The sequence below is a fragment of the Pistacia vera genome, unplaced genomic scaffold, assembly GCF_008641045.1.
Source record: "Pistacia vera cultivar Batoury unplaced genomic scaffold, PisVer_v2 Contig341, whole genome shotgun sequence".
Classification (NCBI taxonomy): domain Eukaryota; kingdom Viridiplantae; phylum Streptophyta; class Magnoliopsida; order Sapindales; family Anacardiaceae; genus Pistacia; species Pistacia vera.
Genome location: NW_022196159.1, coordinates 1,356,556 through 1,374,727, shown reverse-complemented (window position 1 = coordinate 1,374,727; position 18,172 = coordinate 1,356,556). Strand labels below are relative to the sequence as shown.

At 38.1% G+C, this 18,172-nt stretch overlaps 1 protein-coding gene across 1 annotated transcript; it reads left to right on the top strand.

Annotated features, from left to right (window-relative positions):
- Positions 1-16,866: 16,866 nt before the first annotated feature.
- On the top strand, positions 16,867-17,427 carry LOC116138499. Its single transcript, XM_031424205.1, has one exon. The coding sequence runs from the start codon at positions 16,867-16,869 to the stop codon at positions 17,425-17,427; it is 561 nt and encodes a 186-aa protein (XP_031280065.1).
- The last annotated feature ends 745 nt before the right edge of the window (positions 17,428-18,172 follow it).

Genomic DNA, 18,172 nt, shown 5'->3' with positions numbered 1-18,172 from the left:
TTTCCATATGAATTCGAGAAAGGGCCCATGAAGTCAATCCCCCACACATCAAAAAGTTCAACAACTAGAATGTTACTCAATGGCATCTCATCTCTCCTTGAAATATTTCCACTTTGTTAACATTGGTCACATTCTTGAACCACCCGGAAAGCATCTTTGAATAGAGTTGGCCAATAGAATCCAGATTGAAGGACCTTGGCTGCTGTTCTAGTCCCTCCAAAGTGACCACCAACTTCCTTCTCATGGCAATGCCTTAAAATACTCTCCATCTCCTCTTTCGGGACACATCTACGTATCATTTGATCTACACAGTGTTTATACAGAAATGGTTCTCCCCAGAAATAAAACTTCAAGTCAGAGAAAAATTTCCTTTTCTGTTGGAAACTCATGCCATTTGGGAGCACTCTTGATGATAAGTAGTTTGAAAAATCTGCATACCAAGGTGCTTCTTCAACTCTCATCAGTTTCTCATCCGGGAATGTCTCATTGATTTGAGTTTCCTCTTCACTTCCCTGGTTTGGTCGTTCAATCCTTGATAAATGATCTGCCACCACATTTTCTAACCCTTTTTTTTCTCAAATTTCTAATTCGAACTCTTGTAGCTGTAGGATCCATCTAATCAGCATTGGTTTTGCTTCTTGTTTTGCCAATACGTGCTTGTGTGTTGAATGGTCCATGTAGAGAGGGAAAAAAGAAATTTTTAGATTTGGAAGAAATGCATACCTATACAATCGACGAAATTGGGTTCTTTTCTGAGTTTTTTGCCTTTAAATGGAGATGGGTGAGAATTCAAATGTGAATCTAAGGTGCGGAAGTAGCTACTTGTGTAGGGTTTAACGAAAAGATGGCTATGAGGTTTATGATGACAAAGAGAAATTTAATTCGATTTCAAGTGGTGCATTTGTTATTTGAATTACAAATTTGGGTGTCAAGAAGCTCGATGGAATAACACCTAATTTATGGTAATTTTGATCAAAGGATTAAAACCTAATTGAAAGGAAATAGAAAAACTAACCTTTGAAGACTGAATCTTGCCTGGGAATTCTTCCAAAGGTTTTAGTCGTTGCTCCTTGTTTTATATTAAACACTTTCCAAAAAAAAAAAAAAAAAAAAACCTTACCAAAAAAATAAAAATAAAAGGCACAATATGAAAATTAAGGAGGGAAAAAATATAATCTTTATCTTATTTGAAGTGTAAATATAATTTTTAATTGAAACAACAACAATAGACTTAACCTAATTAAATAATAATAAGGTTCACCATAACTAGGGTTAAACAAATTATCTTATTAAATTAATCTTATAATTAGTAATGTATATAAATTATTTATCAAATTATTCACATTTAAAAGATAAATTATGATGAAGAAAATTAAATTCTACATATTTAAGATAAATAATTTTAATTATAAATGATGAATAAGATAAATAATCTTTACATAGTGGGGTTGTTACACAAGCCAACCATAGTCTCATCTGATTCACTAAGTTCAATTTTTATGAGCAAATTTATATTCTTATTATAAACAATATGAAAAGATATTGTGAATTAAATCACGACTGGTTTAAATCAATTGCAATTGGTACCTTGAGAATGATTTATTAAATCATAAGGAGATGATAGCCACTTAAATCCTACCATTACTAAGCTCCGTAATGAATTATTTATTTCTTGTTCATAGAACGAACTTCCAAATTGATCTCCAACTTATTGATTACTGATGTGGAACGTGTAGCAGATGAGTACATGGAGCGAGCTGAGCATCATACACTCAAACAGATAGCCAAACGGATAGCAATATTTTGTTTTCATTATTTCATATATCTACTTTTTTTTTTTTTATTATTAATGTGTGGTTATAATAAGTTATTAATTAGTTGAAGAAACATTTGTATAGGTTCTTAGGAAAATTGAAGCATTATATTTGTAATAAGAGTCGACTAGAATTTTCTACTGCAAAGGGGTACATTATGGAAGAGAGTCTAATATTTTGCTTGGCATATTTAAATTGTATTGAAAGTAAGCTTGATAAGTTGGGAAGAGTTCTTTTAAGTTAGCTATTGGTTGAAGGTTATAATTTATTATTGACCTTAGCTATGTGATTAACACTATGTTTAATTTGACTATAACTATTTAATTCACAAGTAATAAAAATATAATTACTCATGGGATAAATTAGAATATCTATAGCTGCATACTATAAAGATTGTATAGCTAAATACCTTAATTAATTTATTGCTAATACACACATATTAGCTATATATTTAAACTAGTAGCTAATAATGATACTATAATATTGTTACTACCATGAAAATAAAAATTGTATAGCTAAATACCTTAATTAGCTATAAATTTCAATATTTTATAGTTAATTCACAAATAATAGCTATATAGTTAAACTCGTAGTTAATAATGATACTATATGCCATGTAAATTAAATGTTTATAGCTAAATACATTAATTAGCTACAATATTGAACCATATCTAATACATTGTAGCTAAATGACTAGTTATTGCCATGATTTTAATAATTTAAAGCAAGAGATGAATATTAGCTTCGAGGGAGGAAATCTTATCACTAAAATTATTTCAATTAGTTATAAATATTGACTTTTGTAGCTGTAAATATGTATTTGCTACAATTTTCCTTTCTGCAGCTAATTTTCGTAGCTATATGTCTATAATGTTGTAGTGACACCTTAGCACCTAGCAAATAAGACCGAAATTTGTCAAATGCAAAAATGACAGCTAAAAGCTCTTTTTCAGTAGTAGTGTAATTCAACTATGCATTGGTTAGTGTCCTGCTAGCATATTGAATTACATGCAAAACCTTATTTTGTTGCTGTCCTAAAACCACTCCTAATGCAACATCACTAGCATCACATATCAATTCAAATGGGAGTTCCTAATTGGGAACTACAATAATGGGTGCAAACACTAATAATTTCTTAAGAGTTTGAAAAGCATGCATGCATTCATCATTAAAATCAAAAGAAACATCTTTTATCAACAGATTGCAAAGAGGTTTAGAGATTTTAGAGAAATCTTTTATAAATCTTCTATAGAACCCCACATGACCTAGGAAACTCCAGACTGCTTTAACATTTGCTGGTGGTGGCAGCTTCTCAATCACTTCCGTTTTCGCTCGATCCACTTCAATGCCATCCTTTGAAATTCGGTGACCGAGTACTATTCCTTCTTGAACCATGAAGTGACATTTCTCCCAATTGAGCACCAAGTTTGTATCTTGACATCACTGCAAAACAAATGAAAGGTTAGACAAGCAATTATCAAAAGAAGAACCGAAAACGGAGAAGTCATCCATGAAGATTTCTATAAACTGCTCCACCATGTCACCAAAAATTGACATCATACATCGCTGGAATGTGGCCAGTGCATTGCACAACCCAAAAGGCTTCCTTCTGTAAGCAAAGGTACTATAAGGACAAGTGAATGTCTTCTTCTCTTGATCTTCAGGAGCAATGGAAATCTGTTTATAACCTGAAAAGCCATCTAGGAAACAATAATAAGCATACCCCGCTAGTCTTTCCAATATTTGATTGATGAAAGGAAGTGGAAAATGATCCTTTCTTGTTGCTTCATTCAACTTTTCATAGTCGATGCGCACCCTCCAACCCGTGACTGTTCTAGTCGGTACCAATTCATTGCTTTTGTTCTTTATTACCGTGATGCCTCCTTTCTTTGGAACCACTTACACCGAGCTCACCCAAGGACTATCTGAAATAGGGTATATGATGCCTGCATCTAAGAGCTTCACCACTTCATGCATAGAAGGATTCAATCTCCATTAGGGTTGCACTCTTGGCTTGAAACCATCTTCCATGAGTATCTTGTGCATACAAAGAGAAGGAGAAATGTCCTTAATGTTGGAAATGGTCCATCCAATGGCTGATTTACGCTCTCATAATACTCGAACCAATCTCTCTTCCTCTACTTTATTCAGCTTTGCACTGATGATCACCATAATGCTTTCTGATTCATGAAGATATACATTTTTAAGGTGTGATGGTAAAGGCTTTAGTTCAAGCTCAGGAGATTCCTCCGTTTTTGCCTTTTCCTTCTCTTTTTATATGTCAAATTCTTCAAATTTTGGATCTTGGGTTGTGTCTATCAGTTGGAGTGCTTCTAACAACCTAGCACACCCATTCTTCTTTGACTCTTCCACATCAGTTGTTTTGGATTAGGCAATGCAAGCTTCTAAAGGCAGATGAGGAGTGTTCTCTTTGATAGTATTCGCTACAAGTCTATCCACCAAATCCACACTAAAACATGAATCTGATGGAAATTTCATAGCCTCGAATACATTAAATGTCACCGTTTCATCTTGGACCCTTAGGATCAACTTTCCTTCTTGTACATTAATTAAGGCTCTCCTGGTAGTAAGAAATGGTCATCCCAAAATGAGAGAAATCTCCTTGTCTTCTTCCATATCCAACACAACAAAGTCTGCCAGAAAAATGACTTTGTCCACCTTAACTAGCACATCTTCAATAATGTCCCTTGGATACTTAATGGATCAATCTGCAACCTGCAACGATACAGTTGTAGGTTTCACTTCACCAATCCCTAATCTCCTGAAAATAGAAAAAGGCATTAGATTAATACTTGCACCTAGATCACACAAAACTTTATCAAATGCTATATTTCTTATAACACAAGGGATAGTAAAACTCCCTGGATCCTTGAGTTTTGGTGGTAGCTTCTTCTGTAGAATGTCCTTGAGGAACTTAGCGTAGATTGGCATCTGCAAAAGGAATGTTAATATGCAGTTTTTTAAGTACCTTAAGGAATTTTGTAAACTGCTTATCCTGATTTTTCTTCTTGAGCCTTTGAGGAAAAGGCATAGGAGGGGTGTGTGCCAACTCTAGTGGAATCTCAAGAAATGGTACTTTTTCCTTCTTCTGTTTTGGCATCTTTGGCATCTTCGGTTCTTCTTCTCAAAGATTCTTCGACTCTTCCTCAATAATGATTTCTTCTTCGACTTTTTTATTAGAATCTTCCCTTTCTTTTGGTGGGCTCTTTTCTTTCCCTCTTTGATCAACCTCTTCCAAGACTGTTCCACTCCGTAAAGTTATTGCATTTGCTTGTTCACGTGGATTTGTCACTGTGTTACTTGGTAGGGAACCTTGAGGTCGCCTATTCAACTTTTCAGCTATTTGACCCATCTGTACTTCCAAGTTTTGAATGGACGCCCCTTGGTTTCTGAAATTTTCCCGTATCTCACTCATAAAGCCTGTGGTCTCTTGCATGAACTTTTCGAACATATCCTCGAACTTCAAAACTCTTTGATCCCCTGGTTGATTATTCACCCCCACTTGATTGTTTGGCATTGTTCTTTGATTCCATTGGTTATTCTGATGATTCTGATTGTTCTGATTGTTTTGATAGCCCCAAGACAAGTTTAGATGATTTCTCCAACTAGGATTGTATGTGTTGGAGAAAGGATTGTTTTGTTGTCTTTGATTCCTAGCCAAATAATTGACTTGTTCTGATGATGAAGATGCTAAAGCAAAAGTGTTCCCCACTTGGCATTCAATGCTCGCATGGTTACCTGCACAAAAATCACATGTTACTTGAGGTGTTTGAATTGAATTTACTTGCATACCTCCTAATTGTTTCTGAAGTTTTGTTAGTTGGGCTTAAATGGTTTTGTAAGCATCTACTTCATGAATACCCATAGACTTCTTTGGATGAATTCTTTCATTGGGTCTCTGATAGTTGTTACTTGCCAGGACTTCAAGTAACTCATATGCTTCTTCAAGTGTCTTGTTTTGCAATGCTCCTTCACTTGCTGCATCCACCATTGTTTGCACATTTGTTAACACTTTCTCAACAGTTCCTCATATCTCTCCCATGCTTCATAAAGTGATTCATTTTCTTCTTGGAGAAATGACGTGATATTATTTCTCATCTTTGCAGATTTCGCTGGAGGGAAGTATTTAGTCAAGAACTTTTGAGCCAATTCATTCCAGGTTGTGATTGTTCCTACTGGTAGTGCCATTAACCATCCTTTTGCTTTATCTCTTAATGAAAAAGGAAATAATCTTAATCTGATGGCGTCGTCTGACACTGCATTTGATTTGAAGCTATCGCAGATCTCTAAGAAGTTTGCAATGTGTGAATTTGGGTCTTCCTTCAGATCTCCCCTAAATTGTACCGATTGTTGTATCATTTGGATGATTGCTAGCTTTATTTCAAAATTGTTGGCCTGCATCGGTGGTCTAGTGATACTTGGGCCACTACCATCAATGGAGGGAACTGAGAATTCCCTCAAAGTTCTGGTTTCAACCATCTCAATCACTATCGCTTCTCGTTCTCTTCTCTCTGTGTTAAGTCTTCTTATGGTTCTTTCAATCTTTGGATCAATAGGAACCACTGGACGACATCTAGCTTTACGCATAAACTACACAAAAAGAAAGAGAGCTTGAGATCCCAAGCGAACAGAAAAGAAACAAAAGAATTAAACTAGAAAACAATTAAAACTAAAATTAAACTCCAATCTAGCTAAATCTAGAGAAAACTCAATATTAACAAAACTCAATCCCCAGCAACGGTGCCAAAAACTTGATTCGTTTTTTTCATAAACATGCAATGTGTAGCAAGTCCACTAGTCACAACAAGTAATAGAATGATGAGTAGAGTATCATTCCCACAAGGATTGCGTGTCAAGTACTAATTTTCCTAATTTGTATCAAGTTAGAGCAAACGAAAAATGGTTGGATTTGCGGGAGACAATTAAGCTGAAAATAAAACAAAACTCACAACACAATTTAAAATCTAACTAATGAAAGCAATATCAATTCAAGAAAAATATCAATTAAGACAAAACGGTTAGGGTTTTGACTTCGCTAGGATTTTATGAATTAGTCTACAATTTCTATTACTTCTACATTCACATGCAAGGATTATAAATCGGACACCCTAACATGTAAAACATACCTTCTCAGGCTATGTTTTCCTACTTATCCCTATTAAGCTTCCGTACCCAACAAAATGAAGGTTAATAGCTCCAAGTCCGTTAAGCTAAATGGAATCCTAAATTGATTTAATGGATTCTCAAATCTATCTCTAGTGTTCAATCAATCAATGGCATTTACCCTAAGAGGCTAATACATGATTCACTTCTTAGTCTCATCATGCTCAACAAGTAATTTCAATAAGAACAAGAGTAAATACACAATCCATGCAATAGAATGTAAAAGCAACATCAATTTATTGATTAGACATTAAAATCCCAATTACATCAAAACCCTAACCCAAAAGTGAGTTAGTTCATACTAAAATTAAAGCAAATCAAAATAAAAGCTATAAACACAGAGTTCAACATGATGGAATAACGAAAAGAGAGTGAATCTTCCCTATTTGATGAACCCAAAGGCGTCCAATCTTCAATTTCTCTTTTTTTTCTCCAGACAGTGTTGAACCCCTTTCAAAATAACTAAGTCTCTCTTAAATAGTCGACCCTTAACCCTAAGACTAATCCCATACAATTAAAATGCACAGTTTTAATAAACTTGAAAATTGCATACTTTGCCGCGGCATCGAGTTGGCTTTTATTGAACAATCTGACCCGAGACTTCCTGACTACGGTAAACTTTTCTGAACTATTTTGAATTTATGAAGCTACCCTCCGCTTGCTTCTTTGCTTGAATCTTCAATCTTTGTGATCTCCAATAAGAACAAACTTCATAGTGCTTTGAATCTGCATCAGAACTTTCCCGATTCTTGGAATTCGCTTGATTCTGGGTCCAGAAACTCAATTTCGCTCAATGTTTGCTCTAACTACACGTTTTGGCCTAAAATATAAAATATATGAAATTAAATTGCAATTCAAGCACAAACTTAGGAAGAAGTATCCAAAATCCAGCTAAAAAGCATAGATAAAACAATATAATCCTAGGATTATCACACACTGTGTCACCATTGCAAGAACCCGCGCCTCTTTTACATTGGTCCAGATTTGTAGGACCATAGCGAGTTAGAGACTTTGGATTATGTCATGCCAATATCTCTTCCGGCTACTCCACCCTTGTTGGTGGTGCTAGATGAGTCCTTGGAGCTTCCTTTCAAGATCAGTTTCCATGTGATGTTTGGTACACCTTCTTTTGCTTACTTGCAATTTGTGGGCCAGTTGAATGGTGTTTCCATTCAAATCTTCGTGGATGGTGGGTCGACTTTGAATTTCATCCAACCCCGTGTTGCTAAGTATCTTGGTCTAGCCATTGAAGCTGTTTTACCACCTACTACCATGGTTGTTGGGGATGGGGCTAAGGTACCCATAGAGGGTTGTGTTCGTTCTATTAAGAAAACCATCCAAGGGCATGATATAGTGGTCAATTTATACTTGTTACCTTTCCACGGGTCGGATGTCATGTTAGGCATCACTTGGTTAAGTACTCTTGGCACCTTATCATTGAATTTCAGTACTTTAATATTGGGTTTTACTTTTAGGGACAAGATGGTTGAATTACAAGGGATGGCTGCGTCAATTGCACCAATACAATATAGTTCGTTTGTTGCCTTCAAGAATCCCAAGTATAGACGGCAAAATCTATAGTTACAGAATGGGGGGTATGATCCCGTAAGGTTGAGGCCACCAGCAATCCGTTGCACCTGCACACACAAGAAAACAAGCGTGAAGCTTACGAAAAGCACCGAAGTGGTGTTTGCTGTAGGCACTTCGATGCTCATGTCAGCAAATCTGGGCGAGGCTAATTTAGAGGGGGTTAGGGAAAGAGAAGGTTACCAGAAGTTTAGTCAGAGACTAGAACTACGGCAACGATTTAAGGCTCTCGAGAGTGAGAATTATGGGGCTAGAAGGCGTAGTCTTTCATGCCTGTGAGAGGACTGACCTCTTGTTTAAATAGCAGCTGTAGGATCTTCGAGTCCTAGTAGGACTATAAGTCTTTGGAAGTTGAGGTTTAGCGAATAAGAAAGTCTTTGACTCATTTACCTTAGTGGGAAAAGGAGTCCCAGTAGGTTTAAGACATGGATCTTAGATGAATCGGGATAGTAATGTATCTCTTCGGTAGGATCCGGATAGTGTTGGAATAGGTAGGCAACCTCAGGGTCCAAGTAGAACCTAGGTCTAGTAGGTGATCTTGGATCAATAGGCTTAGACCCAGACAAGCTGATGAAGAGGTCTAAACGAATTGGGACCTTTATTGATTGGGCTCAAGCAGTAAGCAACATGGTAGGTGTAATGAGCGGGCCTAATATATGAACACCGTCATGGGCCCAATCGGGATTGGGCCACGACTCCGAGCATTGTTGAAAGTGTCTTCCCTTTGGGCCTATTAAGGTCGAGGACATTTTTTGGCCCTAACACCAAGCAACTGCTATGTTCTTTCGATTGGAAGTGTTGCCAGTGACTAACTCAGAGCATTCAAAGATACCAGCAAATCTTGAATTGGTTTTACACCAATTTTCATCAGTATTCGCTCGACCCAAAGGCCTTCCTCTTGCTCGGTCTAATATCATGCCATTCCTTTACAACCAAGTACAACACCCGTGAATGTCAAACCATAGTATCCTCATTTTTAGAAAATCGAAATTGAAAGCTTGTCTAGGAAATGCTACATGAAGGACTGATTAGGCCAAGTACTAGCCCATTCTAGTCCTTTGTCCTATTACTAAAAAAAAAAAAGAAAAAGACAGCACATGGAGATTCTGCACAGGTTATAAAGCCTTAAATTTGGTCAGGATTAAGGATTGTTTTCAATTCCGACTGTGGAGGAGTTGTTTGATGAACTGCACGATGTTGAGGTTTTCTCTAAATTAGATTTATTAGCTGGCTACCATCAAATTCACATAAGGGAATTAGATATTGCTAAGACTGTATTCATAATGCATGCAGGGCATTATGAATATTAGTCATGCCTTTTGTCTTGACCAATGTCCCTGCCACATTTCAGCCTACGATGAATGAGACATTTAGGCCTTATCTTTGACACTTTGTTTTGGTATTCTTGGATGACATCCTTTTGTATAGTCTAGATTGGGAGTCCCATCTTGCTCATTTGACACTAGTTTTTCAATCACTACAGGATCATTGTGATGAAAAGGTAGGCAAGCAGGGGAATTTGGGCTGTAACAAGAAAGATTCCAATGGATGAGGTGTGAGAGTAAGGTGTAAAGGTTGAGTGAGGTGTTTGAGTGAGCTGTTAAGAATTGGTTATTGGGTGAAATGGCAATAAAGGATAGGATAAGTGAATAATTTTGTTACGAGGAAAAGTGAATAAAAAGGGGAGGAAATTGAGAGAATGATCATTAGAAATTCATATGGGATATTGGGGAGGAAAGCTAACCTTCGAAGTTCAACTTGGATGGGGAGTAGTTTCTTGTTAATTTGTAAGTTTTTCTTTTATGTAAGGTGACTGATTCCAATTACTGGATTAGTCCATCCGTTTCTTTTATGCTTTGTTTGATTAATATAAATATTCAGTTTGTCATTTCCATTTCATTATTGCCATTTCCTATTTCATTTGAGTTTTTGTCTGCTTCATTTTATCCAACAAAAGTGGTATCAGAGTAGTTTACCGGGGTTATGGTTGCAACGAGAATGAAGACAAGAGTAGAAAATGTGGAAAGGGAAATAGCCAGGATCGGGGTGGACATGGGTATAATTAGAGAGTGTTTAACAGAGCTGCAGGGTTGGATGCGAAGGAAAGAGGAAGAAGAAGTCAGGAGTGAGGAGAGGGGCAAGTCAATAGAGGTACCTTTGGGTAACAATCAGAGTAGGGTTGGTCTGAATGGCAGAGAAAATTGGGATGGTCAACCAGGAGGTGGAAGTTGAAACCAACATCACGGTGAGTCAAGTAGCACCAACAACACCATCCGGGGAGATTTTGGTGGCTGTAAGTTGGAGCTTCCGGTCTTCTCCGGCAAGGATCCATATGGGTGGCTGTTTAGGATTGAGAGACATTTTACAGTCAATGGAATAGATGAAGTAGAGAAGTTAACTACGACGATGGTATGCATAGAGGGAGATGCCGTAAATTGGTATTTGTGGATAGAGGTAAGAGCTTGGGTGGAGACATGGCAAGCCTTCAAACTTGCCCTTCCTCATCGTTTCAGTGGGTCCCAAGAAGGGAGCCCATATGAGACACTCATGGGCATCCAGCAAATGGGAACCGTGGAGGACTACCAGTGGCATTTCGAAGCTGTTATAACACTGTTGGCAGAGGAGAAAGAAGAAATACTAATGGCCGCCTTCTTGAATAGGTTGAAATCAAAGATAAGAGCGGAGATCAAATTAAACCAGCCCAACACTTTAATCCAACTCTTGGATTTGATCCAAAGAGTGGAAGAAAGAATTGGGCCTTGGATGAATTAAGGGATGGGTCAGGGAAGTTTGGAAAGAATATTGGGCCTGTTGGGCGTGTGAGTATGGCGAGTGGATTGGGCCGTGGGTCGCAATTATGGATCATCAAAAGTCGGGTCTAGGACCCAATCTCCCTTCAACTAAAATTCTAGCTCCGCCAGAATTCTTACCATCTCCAAACAGTTGCAACAGCGATGATTGTAACACCTACTGAAAACTAGTACAATGCATGCAATTAACAATGGAAAATTGGGCCCAAAATGTTTCTTTTCATTACAATTCACATGTCTTTTATACACAAAGGTTACTGTTTACAAAAGTGCATTTTAAAAGACAAAATAGGGGAACAGTGTAGCTATTGCTCCTCGCGCGCCGACGCCCCTCCAACCGCATCAACACCTAGAACCTGCATCCACAAAGGAAAATAACGGGGTGAGCACAAATAATGCTCAGTAAGTAAAACTCTCTAACTGTCTGTCCCCGTGTGTGACTCTTAATTCTTTCCTTTTCTAATTCTGTTTCTATTTCTGTTTCTAATAACATCATGGCCTCATCTTACCGGAGGTACGGCCGGATGGCGTTCACACAGCACCATCTCACTCTCTATGGCTATCGGGTGGAATTCACACAGTACCAACCCGTTCTTAGTGACTACCGAGTGAGGATCACAAAGCACCAACTCGGTTCCTCCTAACTATCGGGTGGAGATCACCTAGCACCTACCCGTTCCTCATGAATTTTGGGTAACGATCACCAAGCATTTACCCGTCTCTAGTCACTATCGGGTGATGATCACAAAGCATCAACCCGCTTCTACTAACTGTTGGATGATGATCACAAAGCATCAACCCACTTATCTAATAACTAATCGGATAGTGATCACAAAGCATCTACCCCATTTCTATTACTCATTGGGTGACGATCACAAAGCATCGACCCATCTCTAAGGGCTATTCGGATGATGATCACAAAGCATCAATCCGATTCCCATAACGGTCGGGTGATGATCACAAAGCATCATCCCAACTATACTACTCTTCTAACTCATTCTATTGTAGCATTTTTCAATGCTCTCTACCCTTAGAGTAATTTTACCCACTAAGCTCTCTACTCATAGGGTATTTCTATACACAAAGTTCCCTACTCTTTCTTAGGTCACTTGTCAATGCATATAACAATGCACATGGATGATTCATCTCTACTAATGCACTTGTGAAATGCCAACATGCAATGTTGCAAGAATTAAGGTTCATTACTCACACTCAATTCTCTATTAGGCATTTCATCAAACAACTCATGTGCACTATAAAACTCTATCATAGCCATGAATCTAAAACTTTTCCTAACCATCCAAAATGGGGAAAAACCCCTTCACAAAGTCATAATAACCTGTCAAATAAAACACTTCCAAAAAGGGTTCCATAACACCCCTTCAAATCCATCTCAACTACCTTGCCAAACCAACAACCCATTTCTCATATTTGCAAAGTAATAACATTCACAAAGCATAGAAATTTCTATTTAATCCTTCATACATGCCATATTACATGTATATCACATACATACATCAAGTCTATCAAAACCCTAATCAAGAAATTTCATAAATCTCAACTTGGGTTGGGTTTTACTTACTTGCTATGGAGAGACTTCACCAAATCTTCTTTCCACTTGGTTTTCTTGACTATTCTCTCTACTCTTAACCAAAAGAATGAAAACCCTCAAAATCAAAATGAGCTAAAATCTACAAATCACACAACTTAAGGAGAAATCCTTACCTTAGGAAGCCTTAGGTTGCTTTCTATACCCCAAATTACTTCAAAAATCCCTTGGAAATCCTTGATCAAAAGAAAAGAGAAGTTGAGAGGAGAAGAATGAAGGGTCACGTTTGAGAAGAAGAAATGAGGGGTTCTTTGATTCTAATTCCTTTTAATGAAATATTAACACACTCATTCCCATTTTGCCCTTGTTCTATTTTGGGAATTCCATCCATATCCTTTGATTCATTACAATCTCACCCCCATATCAACACATTCTCCATGAAAAATCCTTACAATTCACTCCCCACTTTTCCTGCTAAAAAGGGGTAGAAAGGTCAAATTGTCCTTAGGGAAGAAAATGTCTAAAACTCAACCAACATTTTATTCGGCCTGTCGCCGCGGCGAAGAAACATTTGTCGCCGCGGCGAAACTGTCCAGAGAGTTTCACCCTTGGTTCAACCCATCTTCGCCGCGGCGAAGATTCTTCTTCGCCGGCAACCCATCTTCGCCGCGGCGAAGATTCTTCTTCGCCCCGGCGAAGCCTGGTACACTCAAATTCTTCTATTTCAACCAAGATTCAGGGCAACAATCAAATAACACTCAAACAAACAAATATAACAACAACCAACTCGATTAAGGGCGAAAGAGGAAACAATAACAACGTACCTCAAGCGGGGCGTTACAATGATTTACCAGTCAGTCTTCAGGAAACCGTTGAACTTAGGAAGATCGTCAACCCAACAACATACCGATAACTAGTTACCAGAGCAGCAACCTCCCATCGCCGCTAGCTGCTGTGTCCAACTCAAATTTTCGGTGAAGCTTCCCTTTCAAACACATGACCGAGGTCGAGATCCAACGAAAAAGGCAGCAAGGAATCTGTTTTAGGTGCGATGGCAAATTCTTACCAAGGCACAAGTGTAGGGAACCTCAGTTTTAGGTGATATTAGTGGATGAAGAAGTTGGGGAAGAAACGGGAGAAGAAAGGGAAAGTGAAAAAGAGCTTCTAGCCTCTCAGCAGAATTCTGTTGAACTTTCCCTAAACTCAGTAGTGGGAATCAATGGACCAAAAACATTAAAGTTGAGGGGACAGATAAATGTTAGAGAAGTGATTGTCTTGATCGATAGTGGAGCGTCACATAATTTTATTTGCAAAGATATCATTGATAAGTTGTCTCTCCTAGTAACACAAACGAAACCATTTGGAGTTCGAGTGGGCAACAGATATAAAGTTAGAAGTGAAGGCAAGTGTCAAGGGGTTTGTTTGGAAATTCAAGGTGTTACGATTGCTCAAAAATTTTTCCCTTTTGACATGGGAAGTGTCGATGTGATTTTGGGAATTGCTTGGCTTGAAACATTAGGTAAGACAACTACAGATTGGAAGAAACATATCAAGAAATTGAAATTGGGAACAGAAAAGGTGAAACTGGTGGGTGATCCATCCTTATACAAGACTTTGGATTCCCTGAAGGCGATGATCAAGACCCTCCAAATTGAAGGTCATGGGTGCTTAATCAAATTTGGATAGATTCAGATGCAACATGTCGATACAAATAGCATGGATTCCCAAGTAAGTACCTTATTACAAGCATTTGATTTTGTTTTTACTCCACTTATTGAATTACCACCTGTGAGATCCCAACACCATGCCATCCGTTTGAAACCCGACACCTTACCCTCAAATATACGCCCTTACCATTACTCGTACTACCAGAAAAAATGAGATTAAGAATTTAGTGAGGGAAATGAGCCAAATCGGGATCCTCTGACCAAGTGTTAGCCCTTTCTCTAGTCTTGTTTTGCTAGTTAGAAAAAAAAAAAAAAAAAAAAAGATGGGGGTTGGCAATTTTGCACCGATTATCGAGCTCTCAACCAGAGTACCATTCTGGATAAGTTCCCAATACCAGCCATAGAAGAATTACTTGATGAATTAAGGGGTGAACAATGTTCTCCAAAATCGACCTTAAGTCAGGTTACCACCAAATCAAAATGAGGGAAGAAGATATTGATAAAACAACCTTTTGGACTCATGAAGAGCATTATGAGTTTTTGGTCATGCCTTTCAGATTGACAAATGTTCCCTCAACATTTCAGGCTCTCATGAATGATATTTTTCGACCATATTTGAGGAAATTTATTCTAGTATTCTTTGACGGTATACTTGTTTATAGCCCGAATCTTGAAACACACCTGAGGCATTTACAGGTTACTCTCTAGACATTACAGCAACACAAACTCGTTGCCAACAAGAAAAAAATGTGTATTTGGCAGAGAGGATAGAGTACTTGGGGCAAATAATTTCCTTAAATGGGGTTGCAGCTAACCCTTCAAAAATCGAGAGTATGGTAAACTGGCCGACACAAAAAGATATCAAGGCTCTCTGAGGATTTTTGGGACTCACTGGATATTATCAATGATTTGTTCAGGGTTATGGGAAGATTGCCCATCCACTAACATCCCTTTTGAAGAAGGATTCTTTCACTTGGAATTCAGAGGCCCAAAGAGCATTTGAGGAGTTGAAACATGCAATGACTTCGGTCCCATTTCTTGCTATGTCAGATTTCTCTAAAACTTTTGTGGTCAAAACTGATGCCTCTGGGAGTGGGATTGGAGCTGTATTGATGTAGGATGGACGACCTTTAGCTTTCTTCAGTCAAGGATTATCCCATCGATCACAACTTAAATTAGTGTATGAATGAGAATTGATGGCAATTGTCTTCCCTATGCAGAAATGGAAGCATTATCTAATGAGAAGACATTTTATTATCAGCATTGATCAAAAGAATCTCCGTTTTCTAATTGACCAATGAGAGATGGGTGAGGATCAATAGAAATGGGTTACTAAGTTAATTTGGCTCGATTTTGAAATTCAATATCGGCCAGACACTGAAAATAGAGTTGTGGATGCATTGTCTCAAAAGGGTGAACCAATCGAACAAGCAGTCCTCTTCTTAGTGTGTTTTGCAGGAATAGAAGAGATCGAAAAGACAATTCATCAAGATCCTAAGTTATGATTGATTATCCAAGACTTACTTAAGGATCCCAATAGTTGTCCTCCTTTTCGGCTGCAAGGAAGTCAATTACTGCCTGGTGCTACCCAAACTCGGCCTACATATCTAGAAGCTTCTAAAAGTATTTCATTCTTCACCAATTGGCGGGCACTTTGGATTTTTTTTTTCACTTATAAGAGGCTTGCTAATGTGGTTTATTGGGAAGGGATGAAAAGAGATGTCTAATCCTTTGTTGCGGCCTGCTCAACCTGTTAACAAAATAAATACGACGCCCTTAGTCCAACTGTTCTTCTACAACCTCTTTCGATCCCCATTCAAGTTTGGGAAGACGTTTCAATGGATTTTACAATGGGACTTCCCCGAATTCAGAATGTTGATACTATTTTAGTGGTTGTCAATCAACTCACAAAATATAAGCATTGTCTCACCCTCAAACACCCTTACACAGCAAAAGATGTGGCAACCTTATTTGCACAAGAAATCATACAGCTACATGGGTTTCCGCGGACCATCATTTCAGATCGTGACCGTGTATTTATGAGTCTTTTTTGGAAAGAATTGTTTAAACAATCTGGCACCCATCTTCTTATGAGTTTGGCCTATCACCTGCAAATAGATGACCAATCCGAGGTGGTTAACAGATGCTTAGAGACTTATCTTTGCTGTTTTATGAGTAGCCAACCACGGCAGTGGCCAAAATGGATCCATTAGGCAGAATTTTGGTTCAGAACTACCTATAATAGCTCTACAGGAATGACACCTTTTAGGGCACTCTATGGCCAAGATCCACCATCTCACTTGAAGTCTATTGATAACTGTTTGATGATTGATGAGGTGAACCAACAATTACAGGATCACAACTTCATATTACAAGAATTGAAGGACAACCTTGTTAAGACTCAAAACCGCATGAAATGCTATAGTGATGGGAAACGACGGGAGGTAACTTTTATTGTGGGTGAAACAGTTTATTTGAAACTTCAACCTTACCGTTTCCGCTCTTTAGCTACCAGATTAAATGAGAAGCTAAGCCCCCGATATTATGGCCCTTTTCTGATTGCCGATAATATAGGCAAAGTAGCTTACTGGCTGACACTACCATCGACCGCCCGAATCCATAATGTGTTCCATGTTTCTCAACTCAAGAAGGCCACATTCCCTCCACCTATGACTCAACCCCTACTAGACAACCTTGATAAAGATATGGTTCTCAATGTTGAGCCTGAAGAAGTGTTGAAAATGCGTCTGTTATTGAATAGAGATTATGAAGTCCTTATCAAATGGCAAGGGCTACCTCACTATGAAAACACATAGGAAGATTTTTCTACTCTCAACTGTCAATTTCCTTCTTTCCACCTTGGGGCGGGTAATGATGAAACCACCCGATATGTGGTATACAGTAAGAAAACCAAGGGAGGCAAGTAGGGGAATTCAGGCTGTAACAAGAAAGATTCTGATGGATGAGGTGTAAAGGTTGAGTGAGCTATTAAGAATTGGTTATTGGGTGAACAAATGGTAGTAAAAGACGGGATAAGGGAATAATTCAGTTAGGAGGAAAAGTGAATAAAAAAGGGAGGCAATTGGGGGATGATCATCAGAAATTCATATGGGATATTGGGGAGGAAAGTTGACCCTCGAAGTTAAGCTGGGATGGGGAGTACTTTCCTGTTAATTTGTAAGTTTTTCTTTTTATGTAAGGTGACTGATTCCAATTACTGAATTAGTCCATCCATTTCTTTTATGCTTTGTTTGATTAATATAAATATTAAGTTTGTCATTTTCATTTCATTATTGCCATTTCCTGTTTCATTTGAGTTTTTGTCTGCTTTATTTTGAGTTGCGAATATGCGGGGATCCAACACATTGCTTTGTGGCAAAGCGGTCTAAGTGTGACTTTGGGAAATATTCTATTCGGTACCTTGTGTCACAACCCGATTGCTTCCCTTCGGACTCGTGCGGCCTTAGGTGCCAATCTCCCGATGATTGCCCTAAGTCAGCCATGCTTGCTTACGCTTCTAGCTAGGCAAGTAAGAAAACACTCACACAAACTCACAAGAGA